This window comes from Myotis daubentonii, chromosome 5, assembly GCF_963259705.1.
Source record: "Myotis daubentonii chromosome 5, mMyoDau2.1, whole genome shotgun sequence".
Lineage (NCBI taxonomy): Eukaryota > Metazoa > Chordata > Mammalia > Chiroptera > Vespertilionidae > Myotis > Myotis daubentonii.
The window spans coordinates 34,140,332-34,156,712 of NC_081844.1; the positions used below are offsets into that span (position 1 = coordinate 34,140,332).

General features: G+C 52.3%; 1 protein-coding gene across 1 annotated transcript; it reads right to left on the reverse strand.

The window, feature by feature from the left end:
• Positions 1–9,411: 9,411 nt before the first annotated feature.
• On the reverse strand, positions 9,412–16,238 carry GZMM (granzyme M). Its single transcript, XM_059695266.1, has 5 exons — positions 15,885–16,238; positions 11,716–11,875; positions 10,526–10,661; positions 10,158–10,421; positions 9,412–9,692 (listed from the first exon to the last, which is right to left on the reverse strand). Exons 1-5 carry the CDS (start codon positions 15,937–15,939, stop codon positions 9,519–9,521), a joined length of 789 nt encoding a protein of 262 aa, XP_059551249.1. The 5' UTR covers positions 15,940–16,238; the 3' UTR covers positions 9,412–9,518.
• Positions 16,239–16,381: the final 143 nt, after the last annotated feature.

The following is a 16,381-nucleotide window of genomic DNA, read 5'->3' on the forward strand; positions in this document are numbered from 1 at the left end:
AGCTGTGGGTGGTCCTCACTCCCCCCCTCCCCCTGCTCCTGCCCCACCTCTGATGCCTGCACCCTCTGGGATAGATCTGGACCTCTTCCTCCAACAGGGGGCAAAACAAGCAACTCTCTTCTTCTTCTTTTAAAGAAATATATTTTTATTGATTTCAGAGAGGAAGGGAAAGGGAGAGATAGAAACATCAATGATGAGAGAAAGTGTCATTGCTCAGCTGCCTCCTGCACACCCCACACCCGGGCATGCCCCTGACCGGGAATCGACCCGCGGCCTCCTGGTTCAAAGGTCGATGCTCTACCACGGAGCCACCCTCGCTGGCTGGGCAAGCAACTCTCTCCTTCAGCCTGTCTCTCCAACTTGTTCTGGGCAGACGACAGGCCTCCCTGGTTAGAGAGGCCACGGAAGAAGGCAGGCAGCCCTTCCTTCTTTGTTCCAGCTCCTCGTGCAGGGAAAGGAAAAGCCAAGGTTCTCTCCGCAGCCCACAGGCCTGGCCCCTGCTGACCCCTTGGGTGCCAGCACCCTCCGTCTCTTCGAAGCCGTGGCTCTCGCCTCACTGGCACCGCTTCCTGCCTCCAAGCCTTTGCCCGGGCTGGCCTGCCGCCAGGGATGCCCTCCCCAGTTGTAGCCTGGCTCCCTCCTTATGTTGTGGTACTGGCCACCTCCTGGCAGAGGCCCCTCCTGCCGGTCCTGGCTCAAGTGCCTCATACTCAGGACACCAGACACGGCTCCGTCACAGTGTGTTGGCTTCGGTTTGTTTGCTTCCTACTTTTTCTTATAAAACCGTTCGTACTCACAGACACAGGGAGAGAAGAGGGCATAGGGTTTTTCTTCTCTTCACACCCACTCCATCCATTTATCCTAAAATGTTCCAGCTTAACTCTGTGTATTTTTCTGAAAGGGTGGCACTTTGAAATCCAACCCCTCCCCAGGTGGTGACTCCAGGGGTGGGGGAGAGCGTGGATTCTATTCTCTGGGCACCGGGGAGCCCTGGGAGGGATTGGAGAAAGGGAGGGTCGTCATCTGTATGTACCACTGAGGGGAGAGGGGCCGGGAGCGCTGGGAGTGGACTGGGGTAGGGGACAGGATGGTGCAGTGGGTGAATGGTCGCCCCCAGAACCTGTGGCAGCTTATTTTGTAAAATGGTCTTTGCAGGTGTAATTAAGTTTAGGGTCTTGAGATGAGGTCGTCCTGGATTAGGTGGGCCTTAAATCCAGTGTTACTGGTGTCCTTATAGGAGACCAAAGATGAGACATAGCCTGGCCGGCGTGGCTCAGTGGTTGAACGTCGACCTATGAACCAGGAGGTCCCGGTTTGATTCCCGGTCAGGGCGCATGCCCGGGTTGTGGGCTCCATCTCCAGTGGCAGCTGGGGGCTCGTGCAGGAGGCAGCCAATCAATGATTCTCTCATCACTGATGTTTCTATCTCCCTCTCCTTTCCTCTCTGAAATCAATACAAACATATTTAAAGAAACAAATGAGACACAGACACAGGGATAAGCCACCAAAAGGTAGAGACTGGGGTGAGGCTTCCACAGGCCCAGGGGTGGGGGAACCCCCAGAAGCTGGAAGAGGCAAGAGCATCCCTCCCCTGGAGCTTCGGGAGGCGGGAGGGAGTGTGGTCCCACCGACACCTCGATTTCCAATGTGTGGCTCCGGAAAGGTGGGGAGAAAATGTCTGTTGCTCTGGGCCACCTGGTCTGTGGTGCTTTGCCTGGCCCCCCAGGGGCAGCACTGGGTGGCACTGTCGCCCTCCCCTCTCTAGCTGTCCAGTTGGAAGCATCAGAAACCGGAGCACAGCGCACTCAGCCGTGGGCACCTTCAGAAACCAGCTGGGAGGTGCTCTGAGTCCCCAGGCAGGACAGGGCACCGGGTGCAGGGCCTTGCTCAGCACCTTCCCTCCACACCAGCCCCCCAGCCCACCAGCCAGCCCCCCAGCCCGCCAGCCCCCCAGCCCGCCAGCCCGCCAGCCCCCCAGCCCGCCAGCCCCCCAGCCCCCCAGCCCGCCAGCCCGCCAGCCCCCCAGCCCGCCAGCCCCCCAGCCCGCCAGCCCCCCAGCCCCCCAGCCCCCCAGCCCGCCAGCCCGCCAGCCCCCCAGCCCCCCAGCCCGCCAGCCCCCCAGCCCCCCAGCCCGCCAGCCCGCCAGCCCCCCAGCCCCCCAGCCCGCCAGCCCCCCAGCCCCCCAGCCCGCCAGCCCGCCAGCCCCCCAGCCCGCCAGCACGAGGGAGCTGCAGGATCTCATCGAGCTGGTGGCTTCCTCTGTCCCTTTAAGCAACCCCAGACCTCCTGTACACCTGGGGGTGGAGCAGGGACCCAGCTGGGCCAGGAAGGAACAGCTGAGAAGGCAAGATAAGCTTTCTCCCTTAGGGTGGCTGCCGCCCTGCAAACACAGGCCTGGCCTCCACTGATCTTGGTCCAGTGCCTCTCAGATCTGCGGTGCCTCCAAATCCGGTCTCACTTGAGGAGGATGAAGAACAACAAAAACCAAAGCTTCTTGCAAAGACAGTCAGGGACCATGTGCTGGCTGAGGGGGGCCGGCAGGGATGACAGCCAGTCTCTGGAAGCTTAACGGGGGGAAACCAGCAGTCAGAGGAAAAGCCACCGTGTACACAGCAGCCAAAAGGTAGAGAAACAGCCCAAGTGTCTCTCAGTGGATGAATGGATACACACAATATATCCATCCACACCGTGGAATATTATTCAGCCAAGAAAAGGAACAAGGCACTGACACTCGATACAGCGTGGATGGACCTTGAACACATGATGCTCAGTGAGAGAAGCCAGACACAGGGCCACAGAGTGTGTGATTCAATTTCTGTGAAATGTCCAGAACAGGCACATCCAGAGACAGGAAGTGGATCAGTAGTTGTCAGGGACTAGGGAGTGACTGCAGATGGGGATGGGGCATTTTTTTGGGTGATGGAATGTTCTGGAATTAGATAGAGGGGTGGTTGCATAACATTGTGAATGAACTAAATACCACTGAATTGTATACTTTAAATGAGTAACTACTATTGTCAGGGCCCTGGGTGGGCTGCCCCAAGATGTCCCACATTAATGGCACATTAATTATTTTGCATCAAAGTTACTTGAGAAACTGCTTGCGCAAGAAGAGAACCCTGACCTCCCTGTCCCCCTGAACTCAGTATGTAACTCTCCCCTCATTACCAGAGCAAAGAGTCCAGAACCAAAGAGCTTCTATAAGCACATCGCTGACTTCCCACCATGCGTACGCCCTGCTCTGATTCCTTCCTGTGATTTCTCACAAATGCACTGCTTCTTTGTCTAAAAAGTGTAAAAAGAGCCTGGTTCGATCATTTTTTTAGCCTCATCTTATGATCCGAGCATCATATTCTGATTCTCCCATGCACATGTATTGAATTGATGTTTCTCCTGTTGATCTAGTCTTGTGTAGATTTATTATTTTATTACTAGTTCAGCCACAAGCCCTAAAGGAGGGTAGAGCAGGAAATAGTCCCCCATCCGCAACAGTTTGCTATGTAAATATCACCACAGTTTTTTAATTTTTTTTTTCCTTTTTTCTGTTAATCCTTTCCCCAGAATATTTTTTCCATTGATTTTTTTTTTTTTAGAGAGAATAGAAGGAAGGGTGGGAGGGAGGGGAAGAGACAGAGAGAGAGGAAGGGAGAGAGAGAGGAACATCCATGTGAGAGAGACGCATCTGTTGGTTGCCTTCTGAACGCACCCTGACCAGGGCCAGGGATCAAACCTGCAACCCACATATGTGACCTTGACCAGGAATTGAACCCATGACCCTCTGGTGAACGGACCAATACACTAACCATTCAGCAACCAGCAAGGGCTAAAAAGATATTTAAAGTTTTTATCGATTTGTTGCTCTGCTTATTTGTTTGTTTGTTTTATTGATTTTAGAGAGAGGGAGAAAAACCAATGTGAAACATCAGTTGGCTGCCTCCTGCACGCCACACACTGGGGATCAAGCCCACAACCCGGGCATGTGCCCTGACCAGGAATTGAACTGGGGGCCTTCTGGTGCATGGAACAATGATCAACTGACTGAGCCACACTGGCCAGTCTTTTCTGCTTATTTATGCATCATTGGTTGCTTCTTGTATGTACCCTGACAGGAGATCAAACCTACAACCTTGGCACATTGGGCAACACTCTAACCAATGCTAGAGCTTAACAAGATTTTTTTTAAGTGCAAAGGAATTGGAATTTGGGTGGGATTCCCGGTGACCCCTAGTGAAGGCCTCATGGGGAGATGGGGGGGGTGCTCACTCCTCCTGGGACAAGAGGCAAGTAAATTAATGTAGGGATGAAGGGCCAGAACTCACTTTAAAATGCTTCAGCCTCTAAAGTATATATACACACTAGAAGCCCAGTGCACGAATTCGTGCACAGGTGGGGTCTGGCCGGCCTGGCCCCAGTCAAGTCAGTTGGCCAGCCACAGTGAGCATCATAGCAACTAGTCATTATGGTCGCTTAGCTTTTACATATATAGATAATTGGTCAGGCAAATATGGCAAAATGTTACCCAATCCAGAGGCAGGATATACTGTTGTCCATAAAACCTTCCAACTTTTCAGCTTGAAAATGCACACCATGAAAGGTGGGGCGGGAGGAGGACAGGTCCCTCTAGACTGCCCTCACTTCAGGTGTCAGTCAAGAGTCCAGGTTGTGCCCGGCCGGTGTGGCTCAGTTGATCAGGGCACATGCCTGGGTTGTGGGCTCAATCCCTGCTCAATCCCCAGTGGGGGCCCTGCGGGAGCCAGTGGGGCTGTGAAGGAGGCAGTTGATCGATGATGTTCTTCTCTCATTCTCTCATCGATGTTTCTATCTCTCTATTCCTCTCCCTTTCTCTTTCTCTAAAAATCAATAAAAACATATTTTTTAAAAAAGAGTCCAGGTTGTCACCTGTGCTTCTGATGGACAGACTACAGTCAGAGGTTTCCACAGCCCCCTCCTTGGGTTTGATTAATTTGCTCAAGCTGCTCACAGACCTCAGGGAAAGACTTCCTTACATGTAGGTACCTGCTTATTATCCTATATAATAAAAGGCTAATATGCAAATTGACCAAACGGCAGAACAACCGGGCGCTATGAGACACACTGACCACCAGGGGGCAGACACTCAATGCAGGAGCTGCCCCCTGGTGGTCAGTGCGCTCCCATAGGGGGAGCGCTGCTCAGCCAGAAGCGGGGTTCATGGCTGGCCAGCACAGTGGGAGCACAGTGGTGGTGGTGGGAGCCTCTCCCGCCTCTGTGGCAGCGCTAACGATGTCCGACTGCTGGCTTAGGCCTGCTCCCTGCGAGGCCTCCCTGAGGGCTTCTGGACTGTAAGAGGGTGCAGGCCCGCCTGAGGGGGACCCCCTCCCCCGAGCACGAATCTCCTCTAGTACAGAATAATAAGCAGTGCGGTGATGAAGGGCACGGACTGACAGCAGAGGAGCCACACGGGGTGAGACCCAGAAGGTCGCGAGTGCAGGAGCTTCTGTCTCCGAGGAACAGGGGTGTGAGTTTGGGTTGCGCTCAACTGGCAGACCCTCCCTTCCCAGGTTGGGACTGAAAATTCCAACCTTCTAAGCCAGCGACTGTCAACCGGTGTGCTACAAGAACTTTTAAAACATGCACTACCTGACTGTTCAGTCAGGGGCACTGACCTCTTTTCCCTTAGAGCAGGGGTCCTCAAACTACGGCCCGCGGGCCACATGCAAATACAAATATTGTATTTATTCCCGTTTTGCTTTTTTACTTCAAAATAAGATATGTGCAGTGGGCATAGGAATTTGTTCATAGTTCTTTTTTAAACTATAGTCCGGCCCTCCAACGGTCTGAGGGACAGTGAACTGGCCCCCTGTTTAAAAAGTTTGAGGACCCCTGCCTTAGAGTATCAAATTAAAAAATGGCAACAATAAAAAATATATATATATAAAAAAAGAAAAAAAATGGCAACAGCCCACACAATAGCTGTCCAGTGTGAATGAATCAAAATTACACCTGTTTTGTTTTTGTTTTCTGTCAGATAGGCAAAAAATATAATATGGTTTTTGGTGTGCCACAAATATTAGTAGAGGTGTGTTCCGGGAGATGAAAAGGTTGAAAATCGCTGTTTTAACCCCTGGGTCTCTCTGACTTTTAGCCCCGTCCTAGATGTGGTTATCAACAAAAGACCCCTTTGGTCTTATCAGTTAGGAAACTCCTAAGGTTTTAGAAGCCCTGTGCCAGGAATGTGGGTGAAGCCCAAACATACATTCTGATTAACTCACAGCATCACTGTTTGGTTTGTGAGAAGTCACCAGGCTGTTGTGACCTGGGTGTGTTATCTGCAAAGGTGATGCTTTAGTAGAAAGTTAAACATTAAAAATTCACTTATAGCACTGGCCGGTGTGGCTCAGTGGTTGGAGTGTTGGCCCATGCACCAAAGGGTCACGGGTTCAATTCCCAGTCAAGGGCATGTACCTGGGTTGCAGGTTTGATCCCAGCCCAGTCAGGGCAAGTTTGGGAGGCAACCAATCGATGTGTCTCACATCAATGTTTCTCTCTCTCTCCCCTCCACTCTCTAAAAATAAATGGGGGGAAAAACCCACAAAAAAACCCTGTTCTAGCCAATTTGGCTCAGTGGATAGAGCGTCGGCCTGTGGACTTAAGGGTCTTGGGTTCGATTTCGGTCAAGGGCACATGCCCGGGTTTTGGACTCAATCCCCAGAAGGGGGTGTGTAGGATGCAGCCAATCAATGATTCTCTCTCATCATTGATGTTTCTATCCCTCTCTCCCTCTCCCTTCCTCTCTCTGAAATAAAAACCATTTTTTTAAAGGAGAGAGAACCTGCACTTTCTATCCTCCCCGTCCTGTCCTTGCACCGTGTCTGTCCTTCCTTCTCACCCTTGCTCTGTAATAGATAAAGAAGGAAGGAGTCTCCTGATGTTTCCTGATACTTTGCAGAGGACTGAAACTTAGTAAGTGCTCAGTGAATATGACTGCTATTTTGGGACTAGAATAAAAAGAAGCACCAGCCTTCGCAGCAATCCTCACATCTGGGCTGGCAGGTTCATCATGACGGTGAGGTGAGTGAGGGGCAGGAGGAAAGGAGGTGACAGCTCAGGCTCCTGGTACATGCCCTGGGGCTGGGGCAGGCCTGCTTGCTGACAGCCAGGCCCAGCCAAGTGGATAGTGTTTGCATTCATTGGTTGATCTTATTTATGCCCTGATCAAGGATCAAACCTGCAACCTTCATGTAGCAGGACGATGCTCTAACTAGCTGAGCTCCCCGGCTAAAAACTAAATTTAAGGCAAGACTGCGAGCGGCAGTGGAGTCTTTGTGGGTGACTAATGCACATCTCTGCTGGGATTGGGATTTCAAGCAATTGTCAGTTCTTGTCAAAATAGCAAGCCATCCACTTAGATTTATGCATTTTACTGTATTCGAGAGAAAGGGAGGGAGCGAGATAGAGATGGAGACAAAGACACAGAGCGAGACAGAGGAAGAGGAAGGACTCAAACCCCTGCTGAAGGGTTTGGGGAACTGTGCCGTGAAAAGCGTCCACAGCTGAGCCAGAGGGACAGAGGGACAGAGGGACAGGAAGTGGTGACGCACCGAAGTGCTCCCTGTATCATTGTTTCAATTTGGCTGTGTGTTTCAGATTTTCATGATGCGAAGATTCTGCTGGAAAACAGCAGTGCCTCAAACAGTTCCACAACCGCTACAGCCAAGCAATCTCCCCCTTCGGTGCCCACCCAGGAGAACTGAAAGGTGGGTCCACACAAATACTCGTGCACACGTGTCCATGGCAGTGAATTCACAACAGTCAAATGGTGGACACACTCAAATGTCCTTCAAGGACAACACACACACTGGCACATCACTCACTCAGCCATGGAAAGGAGCGAAGCGCTGACCCTCACTACAATGCGGGTGGAAAAGGCCACAGTGTGTGATTCCATCATGTGATAACCCCAAAACAGACACATCCACAGGGACAGGAAGTGGACTTGGGGTGTCAGGGGTTGGGGAGGGGCTAGAGGTGATTGTTGATGGGGACGGGGCTGCTTTTTGGGGTAATGGGATGTTCTGGAATTAGAGGTGATGGTTATATAACTTAGTGAACATACTAAAAACCACTGAATTATGCACTTTAAATGGATGAACTGTAAGGCATGTGAATTATTTCTCAATGCTGTAAAGATATTACTAAAAAAATGAAAAGAAGAATATTCTGGAATGCTTGTTCAGTGACCTCCACCCGGCTCCCCAGCACCAGCACCCCCCCCCCCGCCAGCCAAATTCTGGCTGTGGCTCCCAGCTGTGCCCAGTGGCATCCCCCGCCACCCTTTGGGCCTCACCCTGGAGCCCCTCCTGGGAGAAGCCTGCCCTCACCTGCTGCTGGGCTCCCTGCAGCCGCCTCAAAAGTGCAACCTCGCCCTGCCACGTGGCTCAGTGGCTGAGCATTGACTTATGCACCAGGAGGTCATGGTTTGATTCCCCGACAGGGTACACGCCCCGGGTTGCGGGCTTGGTCCCCAGTAGGGGACCTGCAAGAGGCAGCTGATCAATGATTCTCTCTCATCATTGATGTTTCTCTCTCTCTCTCTCTCTCTCAAATCAATCTACACTAATAAAAGAGAAAAATGGTAATTGGCGTACGACGATACCCTTTTCATTGGCTAATCAGGGCTATATGCAAATTAACTGCCAACTATGATTGGCAGTTAACTGCCAACAAGATGGCAGTTAATTTGCATATGTAGGCACAATGCAGGGAGGCGAAAGGGAAAGCAGGAAGAAGCCCCCTGCCACTGACAGTGATCGGAAACCCAGGGGGGAGCTAAGAGCTGGGGGGCAGGGCAAAGGCGGCCCTGGGGCCGCCTTTGCCCTGCCCCCCAGCCATGATTGGAGAATCAGGTGCCTTTTCCGCCCTGGCCAGTGATAGCAGGAAGTAGGGGTGGAGCCAGAGATGGGAGCTGGGCATGGTCGAAGCTGGCAGTCCCAGGAGCTAGGGGTCCCTTGCCTGGGCCTAAAGCGAAGCCCACGATCGCGGAGCTGCTGCAGCTGTGGGTCCCTGCTGCCCGGGGCGGACACCTAGGCCAGAGGCATCCTGCAGAGGCAGGGGTGGAGCCCACGCGATTGCGGGCCCCCCCACCCCCGCGATCGCGGCCCTCCCACCCCCGCTGCCACTGCAGGTCCCCGCTGCCTGGGCCGGACGCCTAGGCCAGAGGCGTCCGGCCTGGGCAAGGGGCCGATCCTGCGATTGGAGGGTGATGGGGGTCAACGCCTGAGGGCTCCCAGTATGTGAGAGGGGGCAGGCTGGGCTGAGGGCCACCCCCCCCTCCGCCCCACACACACACCCAGTGCACGAATTTCGTGCACTGGGCCCCTAGTAATAATAATAATAAAAGAATCCAGGCAGGACTCTTACAATTTCTTTATTACAATTTATTGGTTCTCTGAGCTGTGTCCGGTCCCCTCTCTGCCCCTCCCCATAATCCTGCAAGGGAGGGTCCTGGAAAGGAAGGAGCCAGGGTCACCCGTGGAGCATCAGGCCTGTGGGGGGCCCGACCAGCGGCCGATGATCTTCCTGATCCAGGACATGTAGGGGGCCACGGCGGTGGCCACGGGGGGCTTGAAGATGTCAGTGCAGGCTCTGGAGCTGAAGGACAGGATTCCAGCCACCCGGCCTTTGCTGCACACCAGGGGCCCGCCTGAGTCCCCCTGCCAGACCCACAGGACACAGGTTACATTTGTTGTCACTTGGACAGAGCATGATTATTCCTGGGGGTGGGAGGCTGACTGTGTACCCTGGTCCCATATGTCACTACACACATCTTACTCCCCCACCCCATCTCTTCCTCCCTTCCTCCCTTCCTTCCTTCCTTCCTTCCTGTTCTTTAAACACTCCTTGCTTCTTCTTCCCATCCCAGGACCTTTGCACATGCTATAATTATCTTTGGTGCTAGGGCTCAAAGCACATCCCTGCTGCTCATTGACTCTGTGACCGTGGGCAAATTATTAAACTTCTCTGTGCCTCAGTTTTTGTATCTGAGAAATAGTAATGCTAGTACCAATCTCCAGAATTCTCCAGAGAATGGACAGAACTGGGGCCCAGGTCCCCCCTGGCCGAGGCTTCTGCCCTCCCCTCAGGCCAGGCTGCCTCGCCTCCCTGCTGCTGCCCCTCACCTTGCAGGGGGCCTGATCCTTGGGTTTGGCTTCCAGGCAGATCAGGTTGTGGGTGATGCTGCCTTTCCAGAAGCGGCTGTTGTTGCACATCCTGGCGTCCAGCACATGCATGTCCAGCTCCTGCAGCGCTCCCGCCAGCTGCCCGCTCTGTTGGGTCAGCCCCCAGCCTGCCACACTGCACCTTGCTCCTGTTGCCACTGCCTGGCGCCCTCGGGGCAAGGCCAGGGGCCGAACAGTCCTGCTGGGACGCACCTTAGCGTCCAGCTACAGGTGACAGAAAGAGACAGGTGAGTGAGAGACAGTGGGGCAGCGGCAGCGGGAAGACGGGAACTGGGTGCAGTTGTCACTCCTCCCGCCAGGCCCCGCACCTGAAGCAGCGCGAGGTCGTTGTCCAGTTTGGGGGCCGGCTTGTACTTGGGGTGCAGGACTGCTGCCTTGACTCGGAAGGTGAGGCCAGAGTCTCTGAGCTTGTGGAGCCCCAGCACCAGCCTCAGCTGTTGGGTCCTGTGGGTGGCAGGATCAGGGTACGGGCTGCCATCCTGCAGTCTCCGGACCCCCACCCCGTACCCTGAGCCTTGCTTCCAGGGTCCATCTAGGCTGAGTTCAAGGCCAAGGGGTCCTCGATCCTGCCCCTCCCCCTGCTCCCTTACCAGGCCTCTCTCTGCCTGGTCCTTCCCCTGCTCCTTCTCAACTGCCTCCTCTCCACCTTCTCCAGGAAGCTATCCCTGCTGCCACCCCTGCCCCAGACGCCAGTTCATTCCTGACCAGAGGTAGGCGCTGTGTGCCCCAAAATGATGACCTTCAGTGTGGCGCTGCCCTCAGAGGGGCTCCAGCCCCATCCAGGGCATACGCTATACCTCAACCACAGTGATTTGTTCTACGGCTGGCACAAGCCCTAGGTAGGCTCATCAGTATCGATCCTCGTAACTTTGCCCCAACTATAGAGAAACAAACTCTCCACAGGATCTAAGGGGGCCCATCCTTGCCACCTTGTGAGAACCTTCCTGATTATATGGCCGAGGGACACAACAGAAGAGCTGAGGGGCAGGCTCCTGACTAGCTCGTGCAAGCACCTGGATCCAGCTGTTCCTGAAGCCTTATGTCCTCCTAGACTTTTCAGTTACACGAGCCAACAGATCCCCTTTGGTTACTTTGACCAGTTTGATCTGGGATCTTTAGTAGCGGCTAGTCCAGAGGTAGGGCAGCTCCAAGATTGATTTATTTGGTGGCTTCCTGGGTTGGTTCTGCCACTCTCACAGACCAGCTTTTCCCCATGGCCACAGTGGGAGACACATTCCTGGGTGTCACAAGAGGCCTAACTGCCCAGTTGGAAGGTGCTTTGTGGTATCAAGTAAAGCTTCCCTAGGAATCCTGCAGCCTCATGTCACTTACGCATGCCTCAGGCCGATGTCACGCACACGTGCCATAGCAATCACAGGAGAGGGAAAGGGGACACCCCTATGAGCCTATAATTGGCTTAAATCTGTCAGGACCCACTCCCTAGTGAAAATAGGGATGCCTGGGGCGACAGAGGGCTGGGCAGGTCAGGGTCACTCACGGCTGAACCACGCAGTGGGCAGCTGTCAACACCCACCGCGGGTGTACGAGGACTCCCCCACAGAAGTGGGTGCCGGCTTTCTGCAGCGAGACCATGTATGGCCGGGAGTGGGGGGCAGCCTCATGACCACCGATGATGTGGGTCTTAAATGCGACACTTTCTGGGGAGAGGAACAGAGTGCCAGGTTAGGGCTGGGTGCCCCATCCCCACCATGACCCTTCCACCCCAAGCCCGAGAAGCCTGGACCCTAACACAGCCCCCTCTGTTACCCGAGACATTCAGATTGACAGGCAGGGCTGCCCTTGATCCCTCCTCATCCCTCACCCCCACATCCTGGTTACCAGCAGGTGACCATCTGGCATTCACATTCCATCCCTGGGCACCACAGAGCAGCAGCCTATTGCAGCAGCGGAGGAGCTGTTTAAAGTGGAGAAACTAGCCCTAGCCAGTTTTGCTCAGTGGATAGAGCGTCGACCTGCGGACTGAAGGGTCCTGGGTTTGATTCCTGGTCAGGGCACATGCCCGGGTTGCATATGCCAGGGGGCCGTGCAGGAAGCAGCCAATCAATGATTCTCTCTCATCACTGATGTTTCTATCTCTATCTCTCTCTCCCTTCCTCTCTGAATCAATAAAAATATATTAAAAATAAATAAATAAAGTGGAGAAACTAGACCCTCACTTCCCCTCCATGGGATATAAAATGGTGCAGCCACTGTGGATACAACCTGGCAGTTCCTCAAAGGTTAAAAGTGTTACCACCCGACTCAGAAACTCCCCTCCAAGAGAAATGACAACATACATCCACACAAATCTTGTTCATACAGGTTCATGGCAGTGGGGCTCATACATTGCAAAAAAGTGGGAACAGTTCAAATCTCCAGCATTAGGTGATGAATAACAATGGAGTGAAGCCCTGACACTCACTACACATGGACCTTGAACACATGATGCTCAGTGAGAGACGCCAGACACCAAAGGCCACACTGTGATTCCATTTATGTCCAGAACAGGCAAATTCACAGAGATCAGAAGGGGGTTGGTTAATGGACGCCAGGGGCTGTGAGAGGGAATGGGGAGTGGTTGCTAATGGGGATGGGGCTGCATTTTGGGGTGATGGGAACGTTCTGGAACTAGATAGAGGTGCTGGTTGCAAAACACTCCGAATGCACTAAAAACACTTGAATTATATCATTTAAAAGGGTGAGTTGTATGACATGTGACTGATATCTCAATAAAGATGTTATAGGCTGGCTGGTGTGGTTCAGCAGTTGAGCGTTGACCCAGGAACCAGGAGGTCAGGGCTCAATTCCTGGCCAGGGCACACGCCTGTGTTGCGGGCTCGATCCCCAGCAGGGGGAGTGCAGGCGGCAGCCATCAATGATGATCCTCTCTCATCATTGTTTCTATCCCTCTATCCCTTCCCCTTCCTCTCTCTAAAAATCAATAAAAACATATTTTAAAAACAAACAAAAGAAAAATGTTATAAAAATTGTTTTAAAATCAATCATGATTTTATTTTTTTGTTTTTATTGATTTCATAGAGGAAGGGAGAGGGAGAGAAGAGATAGAAACATCAATGTTGAGAGAGAATCATTAATCAGTTGCCTCCTGCACGCCCCCTACTGAGGATCCAGCTCACAACCCGGGCATGTGCCCTTGGCTGGAATCGAACCCGGGACTCTTTAGTTGCAGGCCGACGCTCTATCCACTTGAGGCAAACCAGCTAGGGCCAATCATTAATTTTAAGAGGTTGATAAAAAGTTTTAAAGTGGCCTGGCTGGTGTGCCTCAGTGGATGAGCGTCAACCTATGATCTAGGAGGTCATGGTTCAATTCCTGGTCAGGGCACATGCTTGGGTGGTGGGCTCGATCCCCAGTGTGGGGTGTGCAGGAGGCAGCCAATCAATGATTCTCTGTCATCATAGATGCTTCTATCTCTCTTTCCCTCTCTCTTCCTCTCTAAAATCAATAAAAAATATATTTTTAAAAGTTTTAAAATGTAAAGCAGATCAAAATCTTCCTATGATTCCCCTTCATGCTTTAAACATCCAAACTCCCCATGACTCACAAGAGCCATATCAGCGAGTTCTGCCTCCTTCCCACACCTCCTCACTCCACTGCAGCCACACCACCCCCGGCGACTCCTCCAGTGTGCTGCCTTCATTCCCGCCTCAGCTCCTTGCACACGCTGTTCTGGCAGCCTTTCCTCCAGACATTCCCCACTCTGGCTTCCTCCCTGGGTATCTGCTCGAAAGCCATCTCCTCAGAGACCCCTGCGCCCCAACTTCCTTAATATAACCCTCCTCCCCTTCCACTGCTCTGTTCTCTCCCTAGCACTCAGCCCTTCCTGCCAGTGTGTCGCACACAGACTTGCTCATTGACTGTCTACCCCACTAGTCTGTCATGTTTACAAAAGGCCTGAACAGTACGTGCTCAGCAAATACTGATGGATGAATGACAAAATAGATAATGGATGATGGATGGCTGACAACTGATGAATGGATGAATGGTAAATGGATGATGGATAAATGGGCGATAGATGAATGGATGGCTGATGGCTGAATGATGGATGGCTGATAAATGAATGGAAGAAGGAAGGGAGAAAGAGAGAGAAAGGATGATGGGTGGATGGATGATGGATGGCAGGAAGGAAGAATGAGAGAAAGAATGTTGGAGAGCCCTGGCTGGTGTTGCTAAGTGGGTAGAGCACCCAGTTGGGGTGCATGTGTGGGACACAACCAATCCATGTGTTTCTCTCACATCGATGTTCCCTTCCTCCCTCTCTTTCTATTTCTTCTTCTTCCAAGTCCCTTTAGCATTTCTTGCAGTGCTGGTTTGGTGGTAATGAAAAAAAAAGATGGATGGATGTGTAATAGAAGGAAGGGAGAGGGAGAAAAGAGGAAGGAAGAAAGTGAGAAAGAATGATGGATGGATGGAAGGAAGGGAGAGAGAGAAATGATGATGGGTGGGTGATTGAATACGTATCCCACTGGGTCCCCAATTCATCACAGTCATCCTCATCCAGCCCTGCTAGAATTCTGCGATGCCCATCTCCCACCACCTTCTTTCTTAAGCTCCTGGGCATCGAGTCCTGGCCAAACATATATAGTTTGGCGAGGCAGCTAGCAGGGGCTCAAATTCCAGCTTTGTCCTTCCAACCAGGCGATGCTGGGCAGGTCGCCTCACTCACTAGGTTGTAGTTTCTTGCTCTGCAACCCAGTATGTATATCAGGACCCTGCCTGTCGGGTGCTGCCAGGAAGCAAAAAGTCTGCATCTGCCCCACCTTCTGTGGTGCTCTGTGAATCCAGCTCCAGGGTGAGATGTGAGGGGCACAGGATATTTTCAGAGTCCCAGAGTCTCCCCATAAAACAACTACAAGAGGAAATTAATGATTTTACTCTGGGGACATCTGGTGACTGTCAGCTTCACCAAGTGATCTAGACAATGGCACCAAGAAGCAGGCGCGAACCCTCTGTGATTCCTGCAGAAAATGCACAACCTGAACCCATCCTCAGGGACACAGCAGGCAGACCCACAGGCATCACAAATACCAGCATCACAAGACCCAGGGGGAAACGAAGAAACTGCTCGTAGTGGAGGAGGAGGAGGTCGGGTGGTTTGTCTCCATGAGGAACGCGAATAGGGACTTTTGAGTCAGGTCTCTAGGTGAGCTAATATGAATGCACGGTGTTGAGAATCCTGCCATGATTGTGCAGAGAACATCCTTGCTCACAGAAAACACCCCATGGCATTTAAGAGTGAGAGGCCATGCACCTGAAACTTACTCTCTATTGGTTCATAACAATAACACATATATTTATGTTTTATACACACACCCAGAGGCGGCTGATAAGGCAACCGCGGCAATAGGTTTACAATTGAGAAATCTAGGAGGAGGAGATGGGAGTTACCTGTAGGATTCTAGTGACTTTTCTGTAAGATCAAAGTTAAGTCCAAATGAAAAAATCTGAAAGTGTCCTGATGTGACCTGACTTTTCTACCTCAGGGCCCCGGCTCAGCCTTGCCTCCTTTTTGGAGTGGCCGACCTCTCTTCCATCAGTCACCTTCTGGGGACAGCGGACTTGTTTCCAATCTGTTGTGATGTCCACCCATGAACACCAGGCGCCCAAACCTTCAGGCATTTCCCCCCTTGCTCAGCTCCCACTCACCTGCCCAAAGGACCCCCGGGGCCAGCAGCAGCAGCAGAGATAAGGAGGCCTCCATGGCGCTGGGGAACTCAGCCTTGGGTGCTGCCTGGGCCCCCAGCACCTCCCACCTCACCCACCCCTTCCTATAGGGGAGGTCGCATTCACAGCTTCACTCTCCACAGCACACACCCCACCCCCAGCTAGTTGCTTTTCACCCAGAAGCATTTCAGAAAAGTCTCTCTGAAGAGAAAAACCACACTACACATCACGCCTGAAAAATTAACAAAAGTTCCTCCTCATCATCTAATATCCCATCATGTTCAACCCCCATCTCACACCTCTGTGTGTGTGGTTTTAAGGTGGTTGTTTTCTTGGCCCCCTGTTTCTTATCATGACGAAATACATATATAACATAGAATGTACCATCTTAACTAACCATTTTTAAATATACAGCTCAGGGGCATTAAGCTCATTCATGTTGTGTAGCCACTCAACCCCACCATCCATCTTCAGTACTT